General features: G+C 35.6%; 1 protein-coding gene across 2 annotated transcripts; it reads left to right on the top strand.

Moving 5' to 3' along the window:
- On the top strand, positions 1-26,708 carry TBC1D23 (TBC1 domain family member 23). 2 transcript variants are annotated; one of them, XM_017731869.1, is made up of 19 exons: positions 290-336; positions 1,024-1,135; positions 1,371-1,476; positions 3,443-3,647; positions 4,922-5,045; positions 7,183-7,307; positions 7,421-7,464; positions 8,367-8,470; positions 9,245-9,367; positions 10,307-10,399; positions 12,936-13,106; positions 13,331-13,373; positions 14,127-14,233; positions 14,895-15,037; positions 16,453-16,497; positions 19,554-19,642; positions 22,362-22,497; positions 23,580-23,774; positions 24,944-26,708. In XM_017731869.1, exons 1-19 carry the CDS (start codon positions 290-292, stop codon positions 25,023-25,025), a joined length of 2,094 nt encoding a protein of 697 aa, XP_017587358.1. In that variant the 3' UTR covers positions 25,026-26,708. The 2 variants fall into 2 exon arrangements, with proteins under 2 accessions (XP_017587359.1, XP_017587358.1); XM_017731870.1 differs by lacking the exon at positions 16,453-16,497 and having other exon boundaries at positions 1-336.

Below are 26,708 nucleotides of genomic sequence, written 5' to 3'. Positions count from 1 at the left end.
CTTCCCATGTGAATATCTGTCCTGGAGAAACAATCATGTTCTTTGTTTTGCTCTGTCTATAAACCCCCTGGATGTGTGTTTAACTCATCAGGTATATGTGAAGCTAAGCCTTTCTTAAGGCAGATGTCAGAGCAAGTAGAGAAGAGTTAAGAGGATATAGCGAGGGAGAAGTTTTGCCTACAGGACCTGTGTGTCACTGTCATTGCTATTTTTCCAGTGAACCTGATTTGCCACTACATGATATTGAAGTCCTGAAATCATCAGATGTGGTTCTCTCATTATTGACAGCATGGAAACATTGAAACAGTCTGCAGAAACTATCAGAGAGATTGTAAAGTAATCATTCCTGAATGCATACCTTCCTATCTATAATGCTTGTGAACTTTGGTTGTCTTACTACAGCAGCTGTCATTAATGTTTGTCTTGTCAATTTCTGTATTTTGCTACTTTCTATATTATTAACATTTTTGTATGTTTTAATTCATTCTTGTGCATATGTCCACACTTAAAATACTAGAACTATGTAGTTAAATCCATTTGAGTTTGACTAAAAGATCTTTTCCTGTTTCAGGGAAAGGTAAGATTAAAAGCTAACTCTGCTAAACCTTTGAAATAAATGTTCTGTTTTCTAGGACATCTAATATTTTATTTGAAATAACTCTACTGTCTAATTTAGGTGTAATTTTTGCTTTGTGTGTGTGAAAACTTGCTGAAATTGAAAGTTGCTGGAAGTAGTAAACTGCAACTAAATTTGCATTTTTATGAAACATTTTGCAATATTGTCACTTAATGAAAACAAAAAAGCAAACTTCTTTTTTCTTGTATGTAAATTGAATGAAATTACAAGTTGAAGAAACAGCCTTAAAGGAATGAATAACATTTTGCAAGTATTTCTTTTTAGTAATTTTCAAGTTGTCTTATACCTTTGCATATGTGTGGGATTTGTCTGACAGTAGCCTTCAGTCTACATAAACATTGAAAAATAGTGTAATTGATTTTTTAAATTGTATTTCATTATTTTAGGATAAAAGATCTTGCAGACGCTCTAGAAGAAGGAGGTTGTGATCTTGAAACTGTGAGAAACATCATTCAAGGAAGGCAATTGCCTGCTGATCTAAGGGCCAAAGTCTGGAAGGTAAGTATGAGCTTATATCAAGAAGCAGGAAATACTTGAAGTTGTGTTTGATTTAAGATAAAAGATTTAGTTGCCAGGCATCTCTACAGAAGAGATGTAGTACTGAAATTTTAATATACATCTGTGTTGATTCAATTTAAGAATAGTTACTTTATTTTAAATTACTGAGTTCAGTAACTGAACAACTACAAAAAGACACTAAAATGTTTAGGGGGCTTTCTATTTTTGTTTTCAGATTGCACTTAATGTTGTAGGAAAGGGGGACAGCCTAGCATCCTGGGATGGCTCCTTAGACCTACCTGAGCAGAGTATAATTCATAAGGATTGCCAAGAGCTAATTGGTAAGTTCTGTTATATTTAGATCATCAGTTTGAAAACTTCTGTGTTCTCAGTTGTCTTAGGACTTTATTTCAATTAAATCATCTGATCATTTACATTTTGGGGGAAGCTTTGAGGAGGAAGATGAAAGAGCAGATAAAAATCAGTAAGAAACTGTAAGAAAACAATAGTATCCTACCTGTACACAAGCTGTGGGGTGGGCAACATCATGGAAATTTGAAGCATTAGCTTATAAGTGATAGGTTGCATAATCAGAAAGCATCTTTAGTTGAAAAAATTGTAATTGTTTTCCAAACTCCCATCTTTTAAAGCAGACATTCTTTGCATAGTGTCCTTCAGGTTTTTAATGGTGGAAGACCTGGTTCTTAATCTGAAAACCTGGTCTAGCACAAAAATGCATTTAACATTTGAGAGAAGAAAACATTTTGGACTTCCAAAATTACTTTAAAGAAAGATACTTTTTAATAGCGTTTTCAGGGAAAATGAAAGGCTGTGTTTGTGAAAGCAAGGTGCTGCCAGAACATAGGAAACAATACTCCTGTATGTCTGTAAGGAGCTGCCGCAGGAGCTGTTTGGCAGCTCATCGTAGAACTGGTCAAATCCCTGACATGTTGCAACAGCACTGATATCAGTGATCACTTGATGGAATCAATGCTAACTCAGAAATTAGGATACTTCTCACAACTTCAGTAAGAGAATCTTCTATTTTATTACCTATCACACTTTATTTATTCTTGCACAATTGAAAGTTAAGGCAGAGAGTGGAGTTGCTGCATGCATACATACCTACCATTTCTGAAATGCAGTTCTACACTTTCTAGCCCTAAAGTCTAGTAGGACTTATTTTCCTTCTCTCTGTCCTGTAAAGGAAAGAGATGGGGGTGGAATTTTCACTCTATTAATAATAATTGATATTATTAATTAAATAAAAATTATTGAATCGCAGTGTCTCTTCAGGAAGATGCAAAATGTCCCAATTATATTGGTAACATACAAAATTAACCACTTCAATGTTTGATAGTTCTTTTTATGTATTTATTGGCAAATATTTTGTGATATGTAACGATATTAGACTCATAAAGGGAACAAATGTACAGTTACTTCAGAAGGAAGCTTATATAGAGACTTCAATTTTGTGTTGGATTAAATGTCTCTATTTCAATGTTTTAGCAAAGCAAGTAGTCTCCAAATTTAAAGTAAATCTTCAGATGGTATGTGAGTTTTATGTACTGTTTCATTATTCTGAGAGGTAGAGAAAAGGAATGCCAAATATTGACTGGCTTTGATGGGAAAGTATTAAGGACTTTCATAATAAAAAAAATTATTAACAGTAATGAGACTCATGGGCTTACTGTAACTGAGGGAGAAAGATGTTTGCTAGAAATTCAATGCAACTGTTAATATAGTGTGTACATATCTCTTTCCCCCATCCTGGACATAAAAAAATGTGATTTATAAGTTTATGCTAAAATTTAAGTCTGTAAGCCTAGCTGATGTCTAACTTCTGATTTGGATAAATTTGCATGTCAGTGAGCTTTTGAAGAATTGAAGGTGTGTATTGTGGGTTGGTCTTTGTTGAAATTCAAATGAATTTGTTGTAGAGTTGAGCCTAAGTTATGGACTGAGCACATTGAATAGGAATAGAAGAGGAGCATTCTGTGCATTAAAAGAATGTACCTCCTCCTTTAATATAGATCCCGGAAACCCCAAACTTTCATCCTGTTGTTGCATTATTTAAATGATATTTAAATGCCTTACTCTACTGGGTTTATAAAATCACTTGTATATTGATAACTTTTTGAATGCCTTTCTGTAAGAATTTAATCCAAATTGCCAGTTTTTTATTTGTCTGGCTTTGTTGGTTTTTTCCCTGATCAGTCCCTATTGGTACAATTGTGCTATGAAATAATCTCATCCAATTTCTTTGAAAAGCCTTTAACACAGTTTATGTTACTGTGCCTATTTCAGACCAGTTGTCAGTGCCAGAAGAAGAGAAGTCAGTATTAATTTTGGATATTGAGTCTATTATTACTTTTTATTGTAAATCACGCAATGTTAAATACAGTTCTTGCCTTGGCTGGATACATCTGCTCAAACCTCTGGTGCACCTTCATTTGCCCCGCAGTGATTTGTACAACTGCTTCTATGCTATCATGAATAAATTCATTCCAAGGTAAAACTCTTAATTTCCATATGCACTGTGTTTATTGGCATGAGAAGTACTCTCTGAAAGATGTGCATGTTGGTTTTGGTTAGAGTAGCACTGTTTGTAGCAATGTTGCCAGATTCTTTCATATGATAATAAATTTCAATAGCTGTTGGTTTGTAATCCAGGAGATGATTGGCTTGGTTTAAGATGCAAAGACTTAGTGTGTGACTGATGTAGATTCAATATGCCTTTTAAAGAACTTGTCCTTTCATGCAATATAAAAAATACTTGTTTATGAACTAATTCACAGAGGTTATGTAAAAGTGGTTTTTTGTTTCCTCTCCTAGCATTTTTGGTATCTAAAATACTTCTATCCCTTCAGAAACAGTAATTCATAAGCACTAATTAAGTCTCAAAATCTCTTTAGAAGTAGTTGATATTTTCCCTATATTCTATTGAGTTGGGACTGAATTTTTTTTTTTTTAAGTTGCTAGATATTTTTAATGAAAAATACTAAATTTGAGCTTTTTATGCTGTTATGTAGGTGCTCTCACTGAAATAAGTTTTTATGTATGCTGGAGCACCATGACACCTCAGCAAGAAGGATGGTCTGTAATTAAAGATCTTAGTCTGATTGCCTGGAGAGGAGATTCCAGCCTGGCTGATGGGTGTATGCCCAAAATATGAAAAATGCATGTTTGCTGTAGTGGCAGGAAGTGTTTATCAGTCCTGTCACTTGACTCAGCTCGTGCCTCTTTCCGCTCTGAAACACTCTTGGGCTCTGTGAACTGTTTGGCGACAGTGGCGTTAGGTCACATAACTCCTGTGCTTTCAGCTGTAGAAGGCTGGCAGAGTATCTGGCATTTGAGCTCCTCTGTAGGAATCTAGGTGGTGTTTCAATGAGATACAGACTGTTTCCTGGTTTTTTTCTCTTCAGTGGGAGAATGAAAGACATAGGCAATTTATGGTAGAACAGCAAATCTCTGCTCCATTGGTACCACGCTTGCATTGTTTTGAGATTTAGATCTGTTTTAAATACTTCTGTATTATATAGTACCATGAAGTATTGACAGTATCTCATTTTCTCTGCTGCCTTGTTAATTTAGTGAGAGTTTCAGTGTTTGTGGGGTTTTTGTTGGTTTGATTTTGGTTGGTTGGTTTTTTTGACTCTTCTTGATCAGTCCCTGTGAATTAAAAGAGCAATGTACTGGAAATCACAGATAGTAAAGAATTGCTACTGTAAGTCTGAAAACTGCAATATTACAAGGGTGTTTATTATTTTCACTGCTACTCTTCAGGGATTGTTTTATGAAGGGAAGACCCTTTCATCTGTTTAGACTGCTGCTTCAGTACCATGAACCTGAACTCTGCTCCTTTCTTGATACCAAGAAGATGACTCCAGATTCGTATGCACTCAACTGGGTAATAAAGTGAAAGTAGGGAAACATAATGAAAAATAAATTTCTGTTAAAATTTAAGTACATATTGCCAGCTTATGGAAGAGTAGTACAAGTGATTAGAACTGCATATATTAAAATAAATTGCATGTTTTAATATAGTGTGGGCTTTTTGTCTTTAATTGTTTAACATAAGGTATGAGGTCTTGTTAATGTCAAATGTTTATTGTGGTGGGTGAGTACTTTTTTGAGCCACTGATGTTAGGAACTTCTTGGAGTAAGGAAGAATGAGAGCAGCTGACGTACTCAAAAAGCAAGAAGCCCTGATGTTAGTTTTGATTGTGGGCAGCTGTATGTTGTAGATATGGATAAACATCAGTCTCACAAGTCTCTTAAAGCGGAAGTATGAATTGTTTTAAAAACCTCCCTGCTAAGGCATATATGTATGTCTTTTAGAATTTAGGCACATATATTTTACAACTGTTAAAGCATTAGTCGTTTCTCTTCAAAACTACCTCAAATTGTGGGTAGTTACAAAGATGTTTACCTCAATCATTTTTCATAAAGTTTGTGTAGTGGGACTACAACAAAACCCTTGTTTCAGTGCTACTTAGCATATGCAATACAGAATCATGATACTGTGCTTGCACAGGCAAAGTCTGTAATTTAATAAAGAAGACTTTGATGTATGAACCCTTCTAGGTTCTTTCATACTCATTGGCTATGTAAAATCTTTTTCAACTTTGTGTATTTTCAGTTAAGGAAGACTGAAACGAATTACTGAACTGTGGGGTCTGTATTTGGGTTTTTTGGTTTTTTTACTTAAGGCTGCTGTCAATTTTAGAATAAAAATGTGTCTAGGAAAAATTTTCATATCCTCCAAATCTGCCTTTTGCCAGTCATGAGCCTTCAAAAGAGAAATCAGGTTTTTTTTTTTTTTGCTGCTCCGTTTCCATTTTTTAATAGAATTTTCCGTAGTAAATATGAAGTTCTTTGAAGCTGTTTATTAGAATTTTGGTGCCTAATTAGAAAAAGAATCTTCTCTCTGAAAGGTGGTAGTGAAGTAAGCTGGTGTAGCTGCCAGTCCTCAATGCTGTGCTTCCTGGTGTACAATTTAAGGAAAAAATCTTTAGATTCATTTAATATAATGAGATTACAGTAAAATTCCCTGTTTCATGTGTGAAAAAACTCAGTCTATATAGGTGTGTTACTAATACATAGAAATATATAAGCAACATACAGAGACCTGCCATTGACATCTTGTTCATGGATGTTTTGTCTTCGGTTGCATTTGAGTCAGAATTGAATAGATCTTTTTATCTTTTGTTATAAAACTATACTAGGAAGTGTTGAAATATTCCATGATAGTGTTTAAAAACAGATGCCAAGGTTTTGCAAGCTGTAGCTGTGTTGATACAGAATTAGTGTGCATCAGTAAGACCCCAGTGAAGTCAGGTGGTATGCATTTGAGTTAGGTATGACTGTAAATGTTATCTGGCATGTATGGAAAGAAGTTTCTACCTTTTATCTTCTTTGAACTTTGCATATCAGAGAGGATGTATTTTCAAGTGGGAACATGGGAACAGGCAAAGAGTTTCTTAAATGGTAATGAAAATTTTCTGATGCTTGCAAATGTTTAATTACTCAGTCATAAGGAATCATAATGTAATGCTAAGTAAGTGATGTTGTCAAACTAATGTGCAACCATGTTCAATTAGCCCAATTCTACTGTGGAAAATAAAAATAATTATGTTTGCAGGAGCCTTTCAAAGCCCTAATTACTATGCTATTTGAGTAAATATATTCTCTTATGATTGTCTTGTTGGTATAATTGGTATTTAGCAGTGGCTGTGAGCTAAACAGTATTCCAGCTTGTTTGTGTTATCTGTGGTTGAATTTGCAAGGCTGGCAGTGTACAGCCAACTTTGCCTTCACAATAGGTATATTTATTCACAGATAATCTGTAGTATTGTGCCCTATTTCCATAAAAATCGGTTTAAAGGTTAGAACCATCCTTCAATACACTGTGCAGATGTAGGTTTTTATCATAATTTTGTTAGGTTTATTTTCTTTTAGATATCATTTATCTCTGTTGTAAATGTATTCCTGTTAAGATTGTTCCTCGTAATTGCTTTTTCTCACATTATTTTCCAATTTTTTAGCTTGGAAGCCTCTTCTCATACTACTGTTCAGCTGAAGTCACTCAGGCAATATGGGATGGATATCTACAACAAGCAGATCCATTCTTTATTTATTTCTTAATGTTGATCATCCTTGTCAATGCAAAGTAAGTGTATAGTTAATTCTTTGGAACATTCTTTACTGACACTGTTTTAATCCAGGCTTGTTTCATTTTGGTTTTACTGACTTAATGTATGCCTGTGACTTTACTGTTTTCAGAGACGTTATCTTAGCACAAGAATCAGATAAAGAAGAAATGATAAGTAAGTACTTCTCTTACATAGCTGCTAGTGAAATTACTGTATACTGTAATCCCCATTTATGACTATTTTTAATGGCTAAAATGCTAGATTGTTTATTTCCATGTGATTTTTCTCACTAGTGAATCCCTTCACCTACTAATTCTTTTCTTACTGTTCTTCTGCTGCCTTGTCCTGGACCATCTTTCTGTGTTTCCTTTTAGTGCTCCCACATGTAGCTTTATACTTCAGTTTGAAGTACTTGAAACAATCATCTTGTTTCTAAGCCCAAAGCAACAGCTTCATTAAAGCTACTGCACTTACTGCATTTTCTGGGTTATCTTCATATGCACTTGATTTGAGCTTAAGTCATTGTTTTTATAAAAAATGCATTAAATTTCAGTGAAAAACGTAAATAACTCTTGCCTTTGTATATTTTTTTTTACATACATAATACACTGTAATTAATAATCTCTAGTAGTTCAAAGTGAGTGTGCTTGGAATTTTGTCTTTACCATATACTGCAGAACTACACCCTTGCATTATCCTGGACATAGAACAGTGCTGCTGATTAAGTACTCATTTGAAAGGATTTTCATGGTCAGAGCTCTTTAGAAAAAGTAGCTGACTTAGAATTAGAACTGAAACTATACAGAACTAAAACTATACAGAAGTAAGAATGTGGTAAAAAATAATTTGCATAAAAGGTTTGAGTTTCTAGCAAAAAGCCTGGGTTTTCTATGGATAAGGAATATTTCATGTATCTGCTATTTTCATCTGGCAAGTGGATCAATATTCATGTTTACTCAATACACTAGATTGTTATGCCTTATTAAAAATGAGTTCTTTTGTGATTTAGAATGATCTATGTTGCTTGATTTCTCTGTCTGAAATAGTGTTGCATTTATGTTGTTTGTCTGTCTCAGAATTCTTAGAAACATCACCAGCCAATCTTGATTTAGAGGATATAGAAGATCTCTTCTCTTTGGCACAATATTACTGTAGCAAAACTCCAGCTTCTTTCAGGAAGGTAATAACAGTAATTTTGAAATTCTCTTTTTGGTGAGTGTTTAAGCTCCTGCTGACAGTAACTTTGAATATTTCATTGCGATGTTCTTTTTTTAAACAATTTTTTCATGTTGTTGCTCTGGTGGTATTTACTGTTAGGGTCTTTGAAAATAATCTTAAGTGAAATATGTTAGAGAGAAGCTTCCCTGCAATATTCTCACTTCATGACTGATAACCTCATTTTCTAAACGAGGTTATTGTAAGAACTGATGAAGCTAAACTTCCTATTGACACAATTGAATTGTAGTACACTGCACAGCAGTGCTACCTGTAATTGCAATAACAAAGAGGAAAAAGTTACTTACTGTAGATGTCTATTATCACCTGCACTATTTTTGCAGCTCTTCCCTACTCACGATATCTGACTTAGTGAATGAATGAATGAAATGAAAGTATTTGATAGCCATTGCCTTTGGCGTGTATGTACTTCCTCTGATGTGTGTAGACAGGAGTAGGAGGGTTTTTGTTGGGAAAAAACAAAACAAAGAACTAAAAACCAAATACCAGAGGCACTGCATCATGTTGGCATGGTCAAAGTGGTGGACAAGCTGTGGTTGTAATGGAAGTGCTGACCTTGCCATGATTTTCAGAAAGAATTTCAGTTGATCAAAATGCAGGTAGGATATGCATGTGTGGAACTTAATATTTGTGACTTAGTGGATATAGTTTTATCTTAAACTTTCACCCATAAAGACAATGGCTTCAGTTAATTTTTTTTTTTTCCTTGCTTTATTAGGACAACCACAGTCTTTTTGGCAGCAGCTTGCTGGGCCTCAAAGATGATGACACAGACTTGAGCCAGGCTCTCTGTCTAGCAGTTTCTGTGTCCGAGATTCTGCAAGCAAATCAGCAACAAGGAGTCAGTATACTGAATTAACCTTCCCCCTCAGTTTTATAGAAAAGAATCACTAACCACTAGTTTTAAATGCTAACAGCACAAATGAGTATTTGCTGTTTCAGGAGAGATATTTTTGTCTTAAAAGTTTTCTCCCTTGTAAATGATCTTCTGTCTTCAATGCATTTGTGCTGTAGCAAGGAGCATAGGGGAGCTTAAGATAGCTGATTTGAATTTCAGGAGTGTGAGCTTAAAGCAATATCTCACTGATTTAAATTCCTTTCCAAATGTAGCTACTGTAGTGGAAAATTCAAAACTCACTACTCAGTACCTTTGAAAAGAATGCTTCTAAGGAATATCTATCTTTTGTCAATGAAAGGTTTAAATGAAAAAAAGAAAATTAATTAAACCTATTTCAGTAGAAGTTAATTGCAGACACAGATGCAGGGACTTCACTAGAAATATTTAAGACCCATATATGGATCATAATGTAGTTAGATTACGGTGTTTCTTATACTACTGACTTCATGTAGCAGTTTCCAGGCCCCAGTTTTGTCATGCATAGTTTGTTTGGGTTTTTTCCTCGTCCAAGTAAAGTTAAGCATATTTATATCCTTTCCAAGTTGGTGGGATATAAAGCTATCCTTATATGCTGTGCTGATTAGTAGTGGATTCTTGGATTGTCTCATTACTGCTATGTTTCCTCGCAGTAGAAATTACATAATTGTACTTGGATGATCCTTTCCAATGCACAAGCTGATGTATTAATGGAAAGCTGATACTAGAATACTATTGGTGATCTGGTAACTGTAGACAAAGTTCACATTAATCAAATGCAGTAAGATTTTTTTAATAGCTCTTAGCCCTTTCAAGCAATTCCTGTAGTATTGGAATTAGTGTTAGAATGTAATTGAATTCTGTCAATAGTTATGCAATTTTAAAATTTAAGAATTTCTCTTTCAGGAAGGAGTGAGATTCTTTGTGGTGGATTGTCGTCCTGCAGAGCAATACAATGCTGGGCATTTATCAACAGCATTTCATTTAGACTCAGATTTGGTTTGTATGCACTTTGTTTCTATATTTGCATGCTAAGTGAGATAGAAGGGGAGAGAAAGGTCTGTCTTGAAAAATAAAGTATCCTTTCTTCAGGCTCTAGTCTGTGAACTGCAGTGTCTAGCTATGTGATGATAAGGTTTCAAAAACTAGCTTCTCTAGAGGAGATGGTAGAATCATCATTTTACTGAGAAGTTTAGTCCATAATGATATTAGAATTTGGGATTCCAGATTTCCTATTCTTTGGTTAGGAATGGAAAGCCATGCAGACTAAAGACTATACATTGCTTGGAGGAGAAATCTCTTTTTAGCATCCTGATTTCCAGTGAAGGGTGTAATTAATTTTAAAAAAGAGGACTTTTTTTTCTTTGTCCCTTTTTTTTGTCTCAGCCAGTCTCCTTTTATGGGGCATATGTCTTGAAAAGGATTTGGTTGCTTCTTTAAAATTTTTGTAGTACAATATGAAAGAGAAAGTGCATTAATTTTGGCACTGAGGTGTGCTATGGATGAATAACTTCAATAAAGATTTTGTAGTTTCTATTTGATAGTGAATTCCTAATTGAACATTCAGTCATCTTTTTCTCTGTCCTTTTTTCCCCCCAAATCACTTCCATTTCAGCAGTGTATTCATCACATCTCGATTAGCCCTCAACTATTTTACTTTAAGAAGTCTATGGAAGCTGTATGGAATGATTTATATGGATATACACCATAAAAGACTTTTATACTTATAGTTAAGTTCAGTCCTGCATCTAATGTCTTTACCTCTCTAATTCGAATGATGCATTATTCAGTATTATATGCAAAAATATAATTACATAGGAGAGAAAAGGAGGCCAAGGGGTGATCTTAGTGCTTTCTATAACTATCTGAAGGAGGTTGTAGCAAGACAGGTGTTAGTCTCTTCTCCCAAAAAGGAGAAGAGGAAGTGCCTTCATGTTGCACCAGGGGAGGTTTAGGTTAGATATTAAGAAAAATTTCTTCCCTGAAAGGGTTCTCAAGTATTGGAACAGGCTGTCCAGGGAAGGGGTTGTACCATTACTGGAGGTATTTATTACTTGTAGCCACACTTGGCACCTGGGGACGTGGCTTAGTAGTGCAGAGTTGGCAGTGTGAGGTTTGTGGTTGGACTCAATGACAAGGATCTTTTCCAACATAAATGATTCTTTGATATAGTGTGGGTTTTAACCTAGATCTAAGAACATTTAGGAAAAAACTTTCCTATGTGGGTGTTCTGCTAGCCTTAATTGAATGTCGTATTCAATGAAGTAGAAATAAGCATTATAAATTATTAAGTAGTACAAAAAGCTGATAGCATATGAAAAAGGAGTCCATGAAAACAAGTTTTAAATTAGATGTGATCAGTTCATATGTATTTAAATTGTATATTGGGATTAACTTTTGCAGTGTGTGTCAGTTGGCATGATTAGGGTCCTTCATGAACCATGGTGGAGGAACATCACCAGATTCATCCTTGTTTTTAAAAGTTTAATGCTAGGAAAATATTACAGGGAAAAATCTTTGTGATAAAAAGTCATTAATGGAATTTCAGTGCATTTTATATTCTTGTATGTGCAAAGTACAGAAAAATTATTGTAAGAGGAGACAATGCGGAAAGAAAGCACTTTGGAGTCCGTCTCATTTATAGATAGAGGAAGTAGTGAGATTTAGGATCTGTGTAATAAAGCAGCAGCCTTTATGTCTAGGAAAACCCCAGTTAAAATTCAGCCTTACTTATTGATGGCTAAGTTGTGTACTTGTGACTTTGTCCTTCATCATTTGAGCCACTGTAAAGGCTAGATAATGAGAGTCCCTTCTGCCCCCTCGCCCCCCAGTCCAGGTCAAAATTTCCTTATGAGTTTAAGTAAGTACCTTCCCCACAAACACAGGTTAAAATTTTAGCTGTATTGAGAAAGTCCTTGTTTCTCCATCTCTCTCATATAGAAATTATGTTTTTGCATGCGTAGTAGGCCTTCATGTATCACAGCCTTAACTTTTTGAGAGTACAAAGAATCACAGATACCTACTTGTACTCTCAGTTGTGATTTCTTTTCCCAAATCTTGATAAGTAAATAATAAAAAGCTTAGTGGGGAGACAACAAGAGGAAGACTTTACTGGCACCTAGAAATTCTAGGTAATTTAAAGGATTTCAAATCTCCAAAGTTTGAATGTGTTGTGCCCAAGCAGGTGTAAATATGGAAACCAGTCCCACTGCTATATTACCAAATGAATGCAACATGAAAGTTGCAAAGACTTGTTCCATTATTATTTGATGCCTTCAAAAATAAGCTAATAAATGTTAGTTGTGTTTCTTTCCTGGGGAGAGCAAGTGGGGTGAGGAAGTAAAGGACCATTCACAGTGTTCTTTATGTAACACGAGGTCTTGGGCAGGTTCCATGTGTGTGTGACTTGTACAGTGCTGATGTTGCCTTGTTTGTGCTCAACAAATTGTAACCATCCTCAAAGTTTGTCTCCTTTCACCACTTGTGTTACAATATCTTGGTGTCAAACAGCATTTTTTGTTTGTTCGTTCCACAGATGCTTCAAAACCCATCTGAATTTGCACAGTCTGTGAAATCCCTGTTAGAAGCACAAAAACAATCTATTGAGTCTGGCTCCATCGCTGGTGGGGAACATCTCTGCTTCATGGGAAGTGGCAGGGAAGAAGAAGATATGTATATGAACATGGTGTTAGCACATTTCTTACAGGTACAATTAACTTGCCACTGATTTAACAGCTGAAATGAAGTGTGTCTGCATGTGTTATTGATGGTAAATGGCAAAACATTTCCCCCTAAAAAAAAAATTCTTAACTGTTTTTTACATTACTGGAGTTTACAGTTTTTAGTAAACTAACCCATGTTTCATTACTGTACTTGCCAAACTTACTCCACAGGCTTTTGCTCTGATCAGAATTGTCTTTTCTGTTGCAGAAAAATAAGGAGTATGTAAGCATTGCCAAAGGAGGCTTTATGGGTAAGCTTATTAATAATGAACTTAGACTTGAAAAATCTTGACATCTTAACGCTGTTGGTATTTTTATGAGGCTTTTGCTAAAAACCATCTAAATGAATAGCAACTACTCATTTGTCGGGTTTTTGTTTTTTGTAAGTAAACACTGTGCACTTGTACATTTGTGGTTAACTCTTAGGGCTTGCCCAAATTTCTGAGTGGTGAAAAATTAATGCAGGAACTGGGGAAATTCCCTCTTTCTTCCAAATTATCATTCTTGTTGTTTTAGCCCCTGTAGATTGCAGATTCATATGAAGATGCAACTTCAGAATTTTTAATTGCTGTTATGATTTCTTAAATCAGCAGTTCATAATTCTGCAGTTGATGTTGCTGGAAATAATCAGGCTTTACAACAGTGGAGAGATCTGTGCTACTATATGAGTATAGAGGCATTTCTAGTCTGTATGTCCAGTGTTCTAAGAGCTGTCTTCCAAGATCAAAGCAGTGATTTGTTTTTAATTGCTGCTGTATTCTAACTGTTTACTAAAATAATTAGTATATTAGGTAGATAAATAGGCATTAGATAATTAGATTATCGTAATGCCGTTGTACTACTGAAAGAAAAGCCAGGGATTATTATCATGATATCTGAATTTATCTGTTTTATTAAATCACGGGGAAAAAATTGTTACTGATTAGTCTTGGGTATATACAATATTTTCATCAACAGACGAAGTCCAATGTAAATCTGAATGTTTTTTAATGGCCTTTTAACAGCCCTCCAGCAGCACTTAGCAGATATCAATGTGGAAGGACCAGAAAATGGATATGGTCACTGGATTGCTAGTACGTCAGGCTCAAGAAATAGCATAAACTCTGTTGATGTAAGTGACGTTTTGGCATAAGTGTTGTAGTGGGATGGGAGCCCTAGGTGTACTGAATTTTTTCTTCACATTCCTCATTCTATTCTGTAAAATGCATTATTGCAAGTCATGACTGTTTTCACTTGTGTGTTTAATTTCAAACTATGATCACTGTCTAGTCAGAGGTGACCTAAACATTTTTATCCTCTGGAGAGGAAGAGCTTGTAGGTAAGAACTTGCTGTAGCAAGAATACATGTAACAGAAAACTCTTTGCCTGGCTCTTATTCACTCTGGGAATAAGTTACTATGAAGTGGCATACAATTTCATGGCAAAACTCAAAATTGTATCTTTTCTCCAGCTGACATACTATGTGTAGGATTTACCTTTTGATTTGGATGCAATGTATCATTAATAGGATTCCTTTGTCTGGATGTTCATAGCAGGGTGCTCACTAATATAGTTTGTCAGGCTTGCTTTATGGGATCATATTTTCCTCAGTCACATATCATTGCTGTTATTTGATAGAACTCTAAAGAAATACTCAATTCTGTAATTAATGTTCTACTGAGTACCAAAAAGTAAATTACTATTTTGTAGTCTGTTTCCTTTCTTAATAAATTCATTGAGATGAAATAACATATTTTTTATATGATTAATCCTGAGAGGAGCTCCTTTTACAGGGTGATGCTCCTAATGGTTCAGGTGATGGAAAAGGAGTGAAGTCCCTGGTGAATAAAATGACGGTTGCTTTGAAGACGAAATCTGTGAATGTGAAAGAGAAAGTTATCAGTTTTATTGAAAATACATCTACTCCAGTGGACAGGTGCGTCACATATCTCACTGTGCCTTAGCTGGGAGCATCCTAGTTCATGTGGCTGTTTTGTAAGCGTGAAAACTGGGCTGATTAGGAAAAAGTTCTCTTCCATATTCAGTTTTTAGATTTTCTGCCTCTACCCTCCTCATAATTTTATCATGATCCAGGGAGCCTACTGTGCTGCCTTAGTCCCTGTTGCCTTGAATATTTACCTAGAATTTGTCATTTAATTTCAATTCTTATAATGTGTCAATTTTGTGTTCAGTCCAAAAGTGAACAATAATTTCACTTTTATTTCAGTTCTTCCCCATCCTGACTCTAATGAAATGGATAAATTACAGCAGGATCCTGGATAGGTTTTTTGGTTGGTTGGTTTTGTTCTGTTTTGGTTTTTTTTTTTACTGCTGCATCTTGTCAAATTGAGTTTAAATCTTTTAAAGATCTTGATTTTTTTCAAGTCCTGCTGTAAAGCTGCTTTTCAAACCCAGAATCTGCCTTTGGTTTTTGTGTCTTCCAATTACAACTAGGAATGAGAATGTGCAAGTACATTGAAGAACACTTTCAAATTTGGAAGTCATCATTCCAAATACTTATCTTAACTAAATGTAAGAATAACAGCTTTCATCTGTCAGAGCTTTAAATGAAAATCCTGTTGTAGTTCTTTAAATTCCAGCCTTTGAAGTTGTATGTTGAATAACAAGCTGGTATTCAAGAATCTCAGAGACCTAGCATTTATTTGATAGCAGGATTTAAAGTACATGCCAAATGAAGAGTAGTTCTTAATAGTCTTGTACCTCAGATCATTCCTTCTTTTTGTGTTGGAAAATGTTTTTTTTAAATTAGTATTACTACTTTTATTTCACAATTAGAGGCAAAAAATTCTTAAATAGCATTTGGTAGTAGCTTTTGCTGTGTGAAGAATTAAACTGAATTAATGTGAAGATTTAAACTGAAAGAGGGTAGATTTAGATTAGATATTAGGAAGAAAATCTTTACAGTGAGGGTGGTGAGGCACTGGCACAGGTTGCCCGGGGAAGCTGTGGATGCCCCATCCCTGGAAATGCTCAAGGCCAGGCTGGATGGGGCTTTGAGCCACGTGGTCTGCTGTGAGTTGTCCCTGTGCGTGGCAGGGGGTAGAACAAGTTGGTCTCTAGGGTCCCTTCCAACCCAAGCCATTCAGTGAAATCAAGTAATGCTTACATGTAAGCCACAAGTAGCATGGGAAATGCATCTTTTAGTAGATTTTTTTGGTAAATATTTTCTTTACCTCGTTTCCAGCTTTCTTGAAGCCTTGTTTTTATTTACAAGCATCCTCCTTGAAGAAGATACATTGCCAATATAGAGAATTTCAGCTATTTATCTAGGTTTTTCCTTTACATTTTTTTTAATTCTTTTGTTCTGTCCTCTGCCCCAATGTACTGTAGAATACCTTTCAATATTTCCTGGCCAGACAGAGCAAGCCTGGAGCGGTAAGCTTGATAATTAAGCAGTCTGACTAAAACCACCTTTCTTGTATTTAGCATGGCATCACAATGTTTGTAAGCATTGGTTACACTGACAAGATTGCTTGCATATTTTGATATTAATTTGATTTTTTGGAATATATTAAGACTATTGCTTTTTACAAGCACTGGTCAAGAGACTAAAGGAAGAAAAAAGAATGTATTGGCAGTGCTTTCTTCTCTTAGTTTCTGCTTTGTTATTTCTGTTCTTTTCCTTACTATTGCTTTTTATGGAATTTTTTTTTACCTGTCATTTCCTATATACATTTTATTAGTAGCCTGTACTAGTAGAAGAGATCGGGAGCAATTACTGAACAAATTATGGCTTTAGGTTCTAACAACAGAGACTACAGATGTGAAAAGTAAACTGTTCATAAAAAAATCCTCTGAACTTAGATATGGTAGGAAATCCATATGGAAATTCTGTCTGGAAGTCTCAAATTTTTATGCTTATCACATGGTGATAGAACATGCTGATAGAAACAGACATGCTCATTACTGGGAAAAGAAAAATGATAATAAGTAAATATGCTTTGCAGTTCTACCTCATCTTGTTCACGTAACTACTGCATTTCATGCAAATGTGGAGGCCCTTCACATTTGCCTCACATACACACATGCCTCACAGTGTTTTATAATTATTTCAGAAATAAAACTTGTGAATTGAGTTTATATAAAATTACTTGTGGTAATTGAAGAGCAGCTTATGCATAATCACTTTGGAACTTTGATTATACTTTAGGAATTCTGTAGCTTTTGACCTTCTTACACTGAAATGCATGAAGATTAAAGCTGGATGAATTATTGAAAATTTTAAAAGTGGGTTTTCAAGAATTTTTGACTAATTTTTCTTTCAAGTAGTTTGCACATAATTTGATTTGGGATTCACCCAAAAGCACCACAGAAAGGTGTTGTTTGTGTGAGCAAAATCAGTAGTAATGTTAACCTGGATTCTATAAAAGAAGAACAGTGGGAATGGCCCAGTAGCACATAGTATGTTTTGTTAATTTGGAAATACTAAAGATCATGGGGATTGTACCCCACATTTTGTTGATCTGTTTCTAGAATATGGTGAAAAAGTGTTAAAATATCCAATTAAATATATGGTGATTCTTTGATAACTCAGAGATGCATGAACCTGTATTTGTAACCAAGTTTTGATACATTGAGATTTTACTTTGGTTATTTTGCTTATTCCTTTCGCTCCTATTGCGTATCTTCTTCCCTTGGGTAGATGCAATAATAAATTAGCTCACACTATATATCCCTAGAGTATTTTCTTAAAATCAAAGTTCTTAAAAACCTAGAATGGCATTTTTTCTGCATACATTCAATTAGATCTACTTTGTGTTTATCACCAGGATGTTTCATTTGGCAGGTTTGCCACCAAAGGACTTTGCATTCAATTTTTAAACATGTAATGATGGCCTTCCACGTAAACAGGTTAAAGGGAATCAATTTCTAGTTTAAGATGCTACCAGGTTTTATAAAGTAGCTTTTTACTCTCTCATTTACTCTCTTGCCTTGACTAACTTCAGCTGATAAACACCAGTGAGATCTGCTCTTAGATCCTCTCTGTATAATTCAATCTGACATTAGTTAAATGTGCTGCTTCTTGCTCAATTGGTTATGTATTACTAAAGCACATTTACAAAAGCCTCCATATAGAAGCACTGCCCTCTTGAATTGTCAGTGTCATTGATGCTTATTGTCTTAAACACTAATGAGCATGTTCTTGTATGTTTATTTTTGTGCCATTGTAGACCGCATTTCTGTCTGGTTGGGTTTTTTAACTTTTCCTTATTTTGTTTATATCAGTAAATTTTACCCATAGAAAATGTTGTTTTCTTCTCTAACTCTCAATTCTACTTTCAGGTATCCCTAAGTAGTAACATTAATTTGCCTATTACTAAACCTGTTCCCTGTCCAGCTTGGTTCTACAGTAGCATGTAAACTGGAGTTTGTGAATGTACTTAAAACGGGAACCAAAGCTTAGAGTTGGTAGGAAACACAAATGCACAGTATGGGGAAAGAGGTTATTGAACTGCAGGGAAGGGACAGACAAGTTTTTTGGGTTTGTTTTGGGTTTTTTTTTAAACTGCTAAGCATTGCCAGTTCTAAAGGCTAAAATCATGAACTGTTTGGTTTTTTCAGAAATTGCCTTTTTTGTGGCTTTCTGAACTTTGAGGTTTTTCTCATGTTTTTCAGGTATTCTCAGCAGTTGAGGGCAAGAGCTTTTAATTCAGCTGTGGCCATGTAACTGCAGCATTCTGAGCTGGAGCTTTAAAATATCTCAGGATTTGCAATCTTACTGTCATTCATTAAGACTCAGTTGTATGTGTTTGTGTCATTTAATATGATCTGTAGAAATAACTTAAATGTGATTTTTGACATCAGTGTCACAATGGTGCTGGGATTGTAGCAATAGGAATTGTTTGACCAAATATTTCAAGATGTGACTCAAACTGGAAATAATTGACAGGAAGTCAGTGTTTAGGCTACAGTGGATGGTTTGTAATAACCCCACTTTGTAGTTCTTAAGGCATCTTGTTATGTTTTGAGGAATTAACCAGAAAAATTAACTTCCAGACATGTTAGTTAATAGTCTTTGGTTTTTTCATCTACATTTGGCATCCATGTGAAGTTGCCCTGACTGTCCAGATATGTTTTATTTTCATGCTAGAAACTTAGCGTCTTGTCAGTTTTCAGGTCTCTAATGTATGTTGCCATTTGAGAAGGTGAGCAGAGGTTGGGGTTTTTAAAAAAAAAGTCATTTCTTTTCACTTTCTCTGTTACAACAGTCAGCCTCACAAAGTGACTGAACTATGTGCTTTCACTAACCAAGTTGCTTGATGGGTCACTCACATCTTCCTTGCAGGAAGCTTCATGAAATTCTCTTGTCCTCTGTTGCACAGCTGTGTTTGCATTTTGCTAATATGTTACTGTAGAACTCAGACCATCAGTTTGAAAGTTACTTTTCTTCTCCCATCCCATGCCCTCTTCTGCCTTTTCATTGCCAACAGACATGTCAGCAGCAGTGACAGAGTAGGAAAACCCTACCGTGGTGTGAAGCCAGTATTCAGCATCGGAGATGAAGAAGAATATGATACTGGTACAGTAGAAGATTTTCCTCTTACCTCAATTAGCTTATTTAGACAAAATATTAAGTTGGGCTAAATCAAAAGAGTGTATCTTACATCTTTGTCTTGCAATATGACATTTGTCTAACTATTATTGTTGATCGTGTGTTATGGTAGTGCCTAGGACCAACCCTTTTCAAATATATAGTAGCAGATTAAATAAAAAATAATTTGTGGTAGGCACCAGCCAACAGGAGGAAATGGAAATAGATGGGTTTAGTGGATCTTTTGTCCTCACGTGTTATTTCTCTAGTAAAGTTCTTTTTCTACACTGATTTTGTACATGTAAACTGGCAATTGTGCCTCTTACAACAGTAAGGAAAATGTAAAGGACCTAGTTTGGCTGATGTATCTCAGTTTGAATGTCTAGTATTGTCACTTAGTGTAATGATCTGAACTTTTGAAATGTAGTTGGAGCTAGACTTTAAATGGCTAATGTGTGCACACCTCTCCAGTGTTTTAGACTTTGCTTTTCAGCACTGAATCTATTAATAATTGATTCATCTCTCGATATGCATGCAGATTGCTGTAGAATAAAAACATGCAGTTTTTATTTAAATTTTTTATCTAGCTGAAAAACTGCAGGCGAAACTGGAACACCACACATTTCATAAGGGTTTGTTTGGAGTTTTTTTTTGAGAGCAGTTCTAACATTAGAATGGTACAAACCTACTCTGCCCTGGTTTTGCTCTGGTAGTTTTAGTCCACTCCCAGTCATCATCTCACAAATAACTCTTCTGTGGCCAAAAGGCATATTTGGCTTCCGTGGGAGAAACAAGTAACTAGTCTGAGAATCTTTGACATGCAAAAGAAGCAGTTCGTGGGGATTAATGAGAGTCATAGGTTTAAATAACATCGATGACGAACAGTTGATCATCATCTGCAATAGAAATTGTGAAGGACCAAAGTGAAATTATCAGGCAGAAGCCTTCATGCTAACAAGATATTTCTCCAAATGCCATGTAATTAAGTTTGCACAGTTCTTTGAGCATCCATAATAGTGTTTGGCAAAGTCTGTGTCGTTTCAGAAAACCAGCTCCTCAAAGACAGATTGTCTAGAACATGTTTTCAGTAATGGTTGTTTGCTAAGTTCTATTCATATTTCCTTTTAAAAGCACTATTACACTTGGTAATTAGTGCAATTTAAATGAGCAAAGCCAACACATATGAAGGGAAATATATATTATCTTGATACAGAAGAAGGCAAAAAGTGAACCTGTTTCTGTATAATTGTTTTTGTGAAGTTTTAGTGTTTGGGGTTTTCAGCTGTAATAATTGCAGCCTGCTCTAGGTGGATCTGCTTGAGCAGGGGGGGTTGAACCAGATAACATCCAGAGATCCCTTCTATCGTGAGTCATTCTGTGATTCTCTGACATGAGGGTGGATTATAGTTCCATTTCCTTCAATGTCATAATGTATTTTTTCAGTGAAAACCTTTTCCAAAGTGTGTTTCAAATTCTGAATTGCACTGAAGTAAACAGTTTAACAAAGTGTAGGAAACTGGCTTTGAAAAAGGCTCTATAAAGAGCTGTCTTGGGTTATTTCTGGGAGTAATTTGTATGGAGTTAATATAGTTCATTGTTTTAGATAACTAGATTGCTTAAATTCTACTGTAGCACTAAAATTACTATGTAAACATAATCACCATATTTAGACATAAAAGCAGTATTTTGCAGCTAAGTGATAACATTTGCAGGAGTTTTGGGTGTTTCACAGAGGTCTGTGCTGAAAATTGTGGGCTTGAATATGTTCTTAAATGTCCTTAAAAGAGGATGTGAAGCCAAAGACAACAATTTTTGCTAATGAGCCGAGGTTATTCAAGGCAGTACGGACAAACTGAGTCTTTTGCTAATCTGAATGACTGGGCAATAAAATGGCCCATGAAATTCAGTATGAGTTTAATGCAAGAAAGCCACGAAAAGAACCCCAACCACTTCTAGTTTCAGATCCGAAGTGGTAGAGTGATTTTGCTGTGTCCAGGAGCAGTAGGTTTATAGTAAGTAAGTACTCAGTGCTCAGAAAAGCAAATCAAATGCTCAGAAATCTATGGTTCACCCACGCATTAAATACTGTGTGTCTTCTGCCCTTGATGTTAGAAACCATGTTTAAACAGGAGAAGGTTCAGAGACGAGTAAAAAAGAGTGAGGAAAGATGTGAAAGGACTTTCACAACAGGCACAGCTGTGTATTAGAAGTTTTGTTATGTGAAAGACATTTTAAGGGAGGAAAAGGGATCCATAAAATAATGCCTGGCCTTGAAAGAGATCAACAGGTATTAATTTCTTATTGTAAAAGAAACTAGAAGCCACAAGAGGAGACTCTCCTGGACTGTAGTTGACTTGGTTTTGGTACTCCTTGCCAAAAGATATTGGTGGTTTAAATGCAAAAGGTTTATATGGCTTCAAGGAAAGTCTGGACAAGTCCATGTGAAAGAAATCCATGAAACTTTACTGAATGGACAAATTGAACCAGCCTAAGATATCCCCTGAGCTAAAAATACTTGTTGCTGAGAGAAATATCAGATATGCCTTCCTTTTTCTTTCCTCCCTCTCAGTAATTCTGTGTTCAGTAATTCTTGCTTTGGACCAGTGTAGCTACAGTGGGTTTAAGCGAATTGAAAAGTTGGCTGATAGTGTGTGAAAATACATTCTCTTTTTTCTTTTAACATTTTTACCCACTCCCTTCTAAACAGATGAAATTGATAACTCCTCAATGTCAGACGATGATCGAAAAGAGGTCGTCAACATCCAGACATGGATAAATAAACCTGATGTGAAGTATAACTTTCCATGTAATGAAGTAAAAGAAAATGGGCATATGTTTCCCAGGTACTGAAATTAATCCTAGGTTTAATGAAAATGTCCATCTTGATATACATTTTTTTAAAAATATTGGTCACTGCAGTTATCCTTTATATTAAACTAGGAAATGAAAGTAGAATGTAGAACAAAATGTTACTGTATTTGCATTCTTGGTATTTGCAGTGTTATAGAATGGTAATTATGTATAAAACCTGGTGTGAAGTTTTGCTTTGAAGAACAAGATAGTAAGAAAAATACTGTCAGTGTGCATAGGCTTATTTGCAGGACAAGGTAGACCCAAGTGTCCATGACTCCATTTTTTCTTATTTACCTGTGTATGTTGTACTTCACACCCATCTTGCCCCTAAGATTCAGTGGCCTTGCTAATGTTGCAAGAGCAGAACATGATGCTTGCTTTGACTTCCCCAAAGAGTGCACATCCTGTTGAACCTGGACAATAGAAACCTGTGATGGGATTTCTCTTGCATCATGGTCTGTTCTTGTCTTTTATTATTGTTTTTCCATTAGATCAGTCATTTATGGTGTATGATTGTATGTAATCAGTCATAGTATGATTTTTCAAACTGAACTGAAACTCAGCCAGTGTGTTCCCACTGCTAGCTGAACGTGCATTCCTTCCATGAAGAAGGCAGAAGTTGGTCCTGCACTGAGAGGGCAGATCAGCGGGTCAGTGGTAGTGCTGGCACAGGGACTGACAGTCATGGAGTGCCAGCACATCCTTCTAACTTAATTTGATGCTCCATGTGTAGAGTTGCCCTTTTGTAGGTGGAAGGATGGGGTTGGGGTGTGATTGAAGGGGGAGAGAGAGGCTGGAGGCACTGTGCATGGCCTGACAGGTTGCTGGTGGCTGTCATCTCATGCCATGCTTGTTTTCAGAAATGGCCATGCTACAGTACTCAAGGAAAATCTGAAGTATTTTGTAGAGCTTTCTTAATTAGATATTATGAAAATATTAAAACTGTTTCTTAGATTTGGTAACTGTATTGTCTAGCTCTCTCCATGTAGCTTATTCATAGAATTTAACTTTCTAAATAGCTGATATTTAGTTCATTAACAAAACTTAATTTGTCTTTTTCTTTTCCCTCAAGTCATCTCCTAGTAACAGCAACTCATATGTACTGTTTGAGGGAGATTCCATCACGAAAGGGACTGGCTTACATACAGTCTCGACAGGCACTCAACTCTGTAGTCAAAATCACATCCAAGAAGAAACACCCAGAACTGATCACCTTTAAATACGGAAATAGCAATACTTCAGGCATAGAAATTCTGGCAGTTGAAAGGTAAGCCATCTCAGCAGAGGTGTATGTGGTAATGATATCCAGGATGCTGTACACTGGAAATCAGAGCTATGCTGTAACTCCCAGAATTGAGTTCAAAAGTAATAGTTTTTGTTTAGGAATACATCATTCAGATGTGAACTAGAAAAAAAGATCTGCCAGCAAAACGAGGAGCGTTTACAAGACCCAGAAGAGAGGAACTGCAGTATAGTTATTGGGGATGGGATGTGTGCAAGTGTGTTCTTTTTGTAATATGTCTTAAATGAAAATGAAGTAGACAGCTATCTGCAGCTAATACATGGATTTGTAAAGAGTGGGATGTAAGAAAGTGGTAATTCTTCTGTGGTATCTTTTTTTTTTTTTAACATCTGAATCTGTCTGTGTGTTGTATGAGGAGTCCCGAAGCCTGAACTCAAAACTCTGATTCCCTGAAACCTGATTCCTGGAAGTTACATGTTGCCATGCTCAGTATTTGTATGCTTAAGAGGGGGGGAAGGGATCAGATGGAGGAGTGTATGGGGCTTTTTTCCTCTGAGGTAGCCTCCTGTTTCTTGGCACTGTTTTAAGAAGGTTGCTGATACCAGCTGGATGTTTTCTCATCCTCTTCCTTGGAGAGAACTGTGTAGAGTGGATGCTGTGTTTTCACAAGAGAGGGGAGATGAGTTTCCTGCCTAACTAGGGACATTGTTCTATGCCTGTTGGCTCCTTAGGTTTGTAGTAGGTCAACAAAGATAAATTAAAATAATGCAGAGAACTTTGCTGCTTGTTGAATTACTTCATCACCAACTTGTGGACTGGAGCAGGTTGATCTAGAGCTATCTATAGGAATTTTAAAAAACCGCCAAAACCCGTGAAACGAAAACCAAGCAAGGACTGCTATGCTTCAGTCAGACATGCTATCTGTAGAGATTTTGAACTGCCTGACCTATCCCATTGTCATTTTTTCTTTCCAACATGGTCTGTGAAGTACTCCTCAACAGTTCGAAATTCACAAACAGGAAGTGTTTCATAATATAATCAGGAATTAAATGCTATTTTTTTAGTATTTTTTTCATTTTAATATATTCCCCTCTTCCCTTCCTCCTAGACAGAGGAAGAATTAAAAGAATTATGGAATTTATGCTCAAAAATTTTATAGTGAATTAATGCTGGTTTTTTCTAATTTTTTTAAGGTATTTGATTCCAAATGCAGGTGATGCTACCAAAGCCATAAAACAACAGATCATGAAAGTATTGGATGCCTTGGAGAATTAATAACTAAAGACTTTGTAGAGACCTGTTTATAAAGAAGAAGCAACCAAGATACTGTATGTGGACACAAGCTGACTGTTTCCCAACTGAATACTAACTTAAGAGAATTTTTCTGTTTGCTGATGGGAATGCCTGAGTAGCAGGCTTAAGATAGGGTAAATTACTATCCATTTCTGAACAGGATTTTTGTTCTGGTTTTGTTTTTGGGGTTTTTTCTTGGTTTTGGTTTTTTTTTTAAATTTTTTTTTTGTTTTGGAGAAGTATTTATTATAAAGGTCAGTTTGTTTCATTTTAATGCAGCCGTAATGGGAGTCATCTGCATCTTTGCAAGAGCAAATGCAGCTGGGTTCACATTAAGTGTATTAAAGGAATTAAGGCCTGAGAGATAGAGAGTAGCAGTTGAAAATGCAATGGTTTCTGAATTACTATCCCTTGCAAATAAAATGTCTCCATTGCCTACAGTCTAGAAATTTGATTTTGCCTTCTGGGTAGTACCAAAGGCTAATTAAAAATATAGGTTTGTAAATCTTAAAAATACTGTTTTCTCATTAAAAACTGTTAAGTCCAGTTTGGGCTGCATATAAATGGAAAAAATACAAGCAATTTGTAAGATGAAGGGTTTTTTTAAAGTCTTACCAGCAGCTACTAGGTTAAATAACTGGAATTGCTGGTAAGGGTTATTTTTAAATACTGAAATTACCTAGTTTTTATTACTGGGTTGTGATTTTTTTTTTAATTATGCAAAATTTTACATTTCATAGGTTGAGGCTGTTTCCCTTGTAAAGATGAGTGTATGCATTGAAATGAATGTTTCATGACAGAATATGACAGTTGAAAACAAGTTGCCTTGCTCCTCAGAAACAAAATACCTAAGAAATTTAGATGTTTAAAACCCATCAGTTCAGCACAGAAGTGAGTACCTGCTGACCAAAGGTGTTTTCAGCAAGAAGATGAATGCACACAAAACCAGGGAAGAAATTCCAGTGCTGTATACCTGTGATAAATGTATTCTTAACCAGTTGCCTTCGTTGAGTCAAGCATTTGTTTATATTATTTTGAGTAACAACTTCTAAATTAGTAAATATTTGAGAGATGGCAGCTCTATGATTGGTCATCATAAGCTTTCCATTTGTTCAAGAATGGTTCTCTTGTTCAAAGCTCAGTACAGGAATGTTCTTATGGGCAAGGCAGAGCATCTTTGTAGACTGATGGGAAATCATCAAAAACTGCAAAAAAAAGATAGTGGGGATTAGCTTTGCTGCATGGAATCTTCTGAGTATTTCAATCAAAGCCTATGATTTGGTACTTCATCAGAAGGTAAAAAAAGTTAAACTGACCTTTATAAAAAACGTTTATTCTAAGTTATTTTACTAGGAATCAAGCTAGGGCACTTTAATTCTGAAACTAATTACTTTTTTTGCTTCTTAGTATCTGAGTAAACACCAATAGAACTTGAACTGTTGAAGATATTTGCATGAAATTGCACCTGGGCCAATGCTCATGTATTTATAGTTTTGCCCAGCAGCTGTTGTATTACATTTTCCTCTTCCTAATCCTTTCTGAAAATATCCTCAGGAGTCTCTGACTCTGTGCCTACTTCAGCAACTGAGATTTTTTCATGTAAAGATGTTTGTGCTACTGTTTATAAACTACAGTTGTAAATAAACCAGTACAATTTGAACATAA

Source organism: Corvus brachyrhynchos, unplaced genomic scaffold (genome assembly GCF_000691975.1).
Source record: "Corvus brachyrhynchos isolate BGI_N302 unplaced genomic scaffold, ASM69197v1 scaffold3, whole genome shotgun sequence".
NCBI lineage: Eukaryota > Metazoa > Chordata > Aves > Passeriformes > Corvidae > Corvus > Corvus brachyrhynchos.
This window is presented reverse-complemented; position numbering and strand designations above follow the sequence as displayed.

Bases quoted from the DNA above. Each gene is read 5' to 3' on its own strand.
- TBC1D23 (XM_017731869.1), top strand. From the start codon at position 290: ATGGAAACATTGAAACAGTCTGCAGAAACTATCAGAGAGATTGTAAA. The intron at 13,107-13,330 runs GTACAATTAACT...TTTCTGTTGCAG, and splicing joins TGTTAGCACATTTCTTACAG to AAAAATAAGGAGTATGTAAG. The intron at 19,643-22,361 runs GTACAGTAGAAG...CCTTCTAAACAG, and splicing joins TGAAGAAGAATATGATACTG to ATGAAATTGATAACTCCTCA.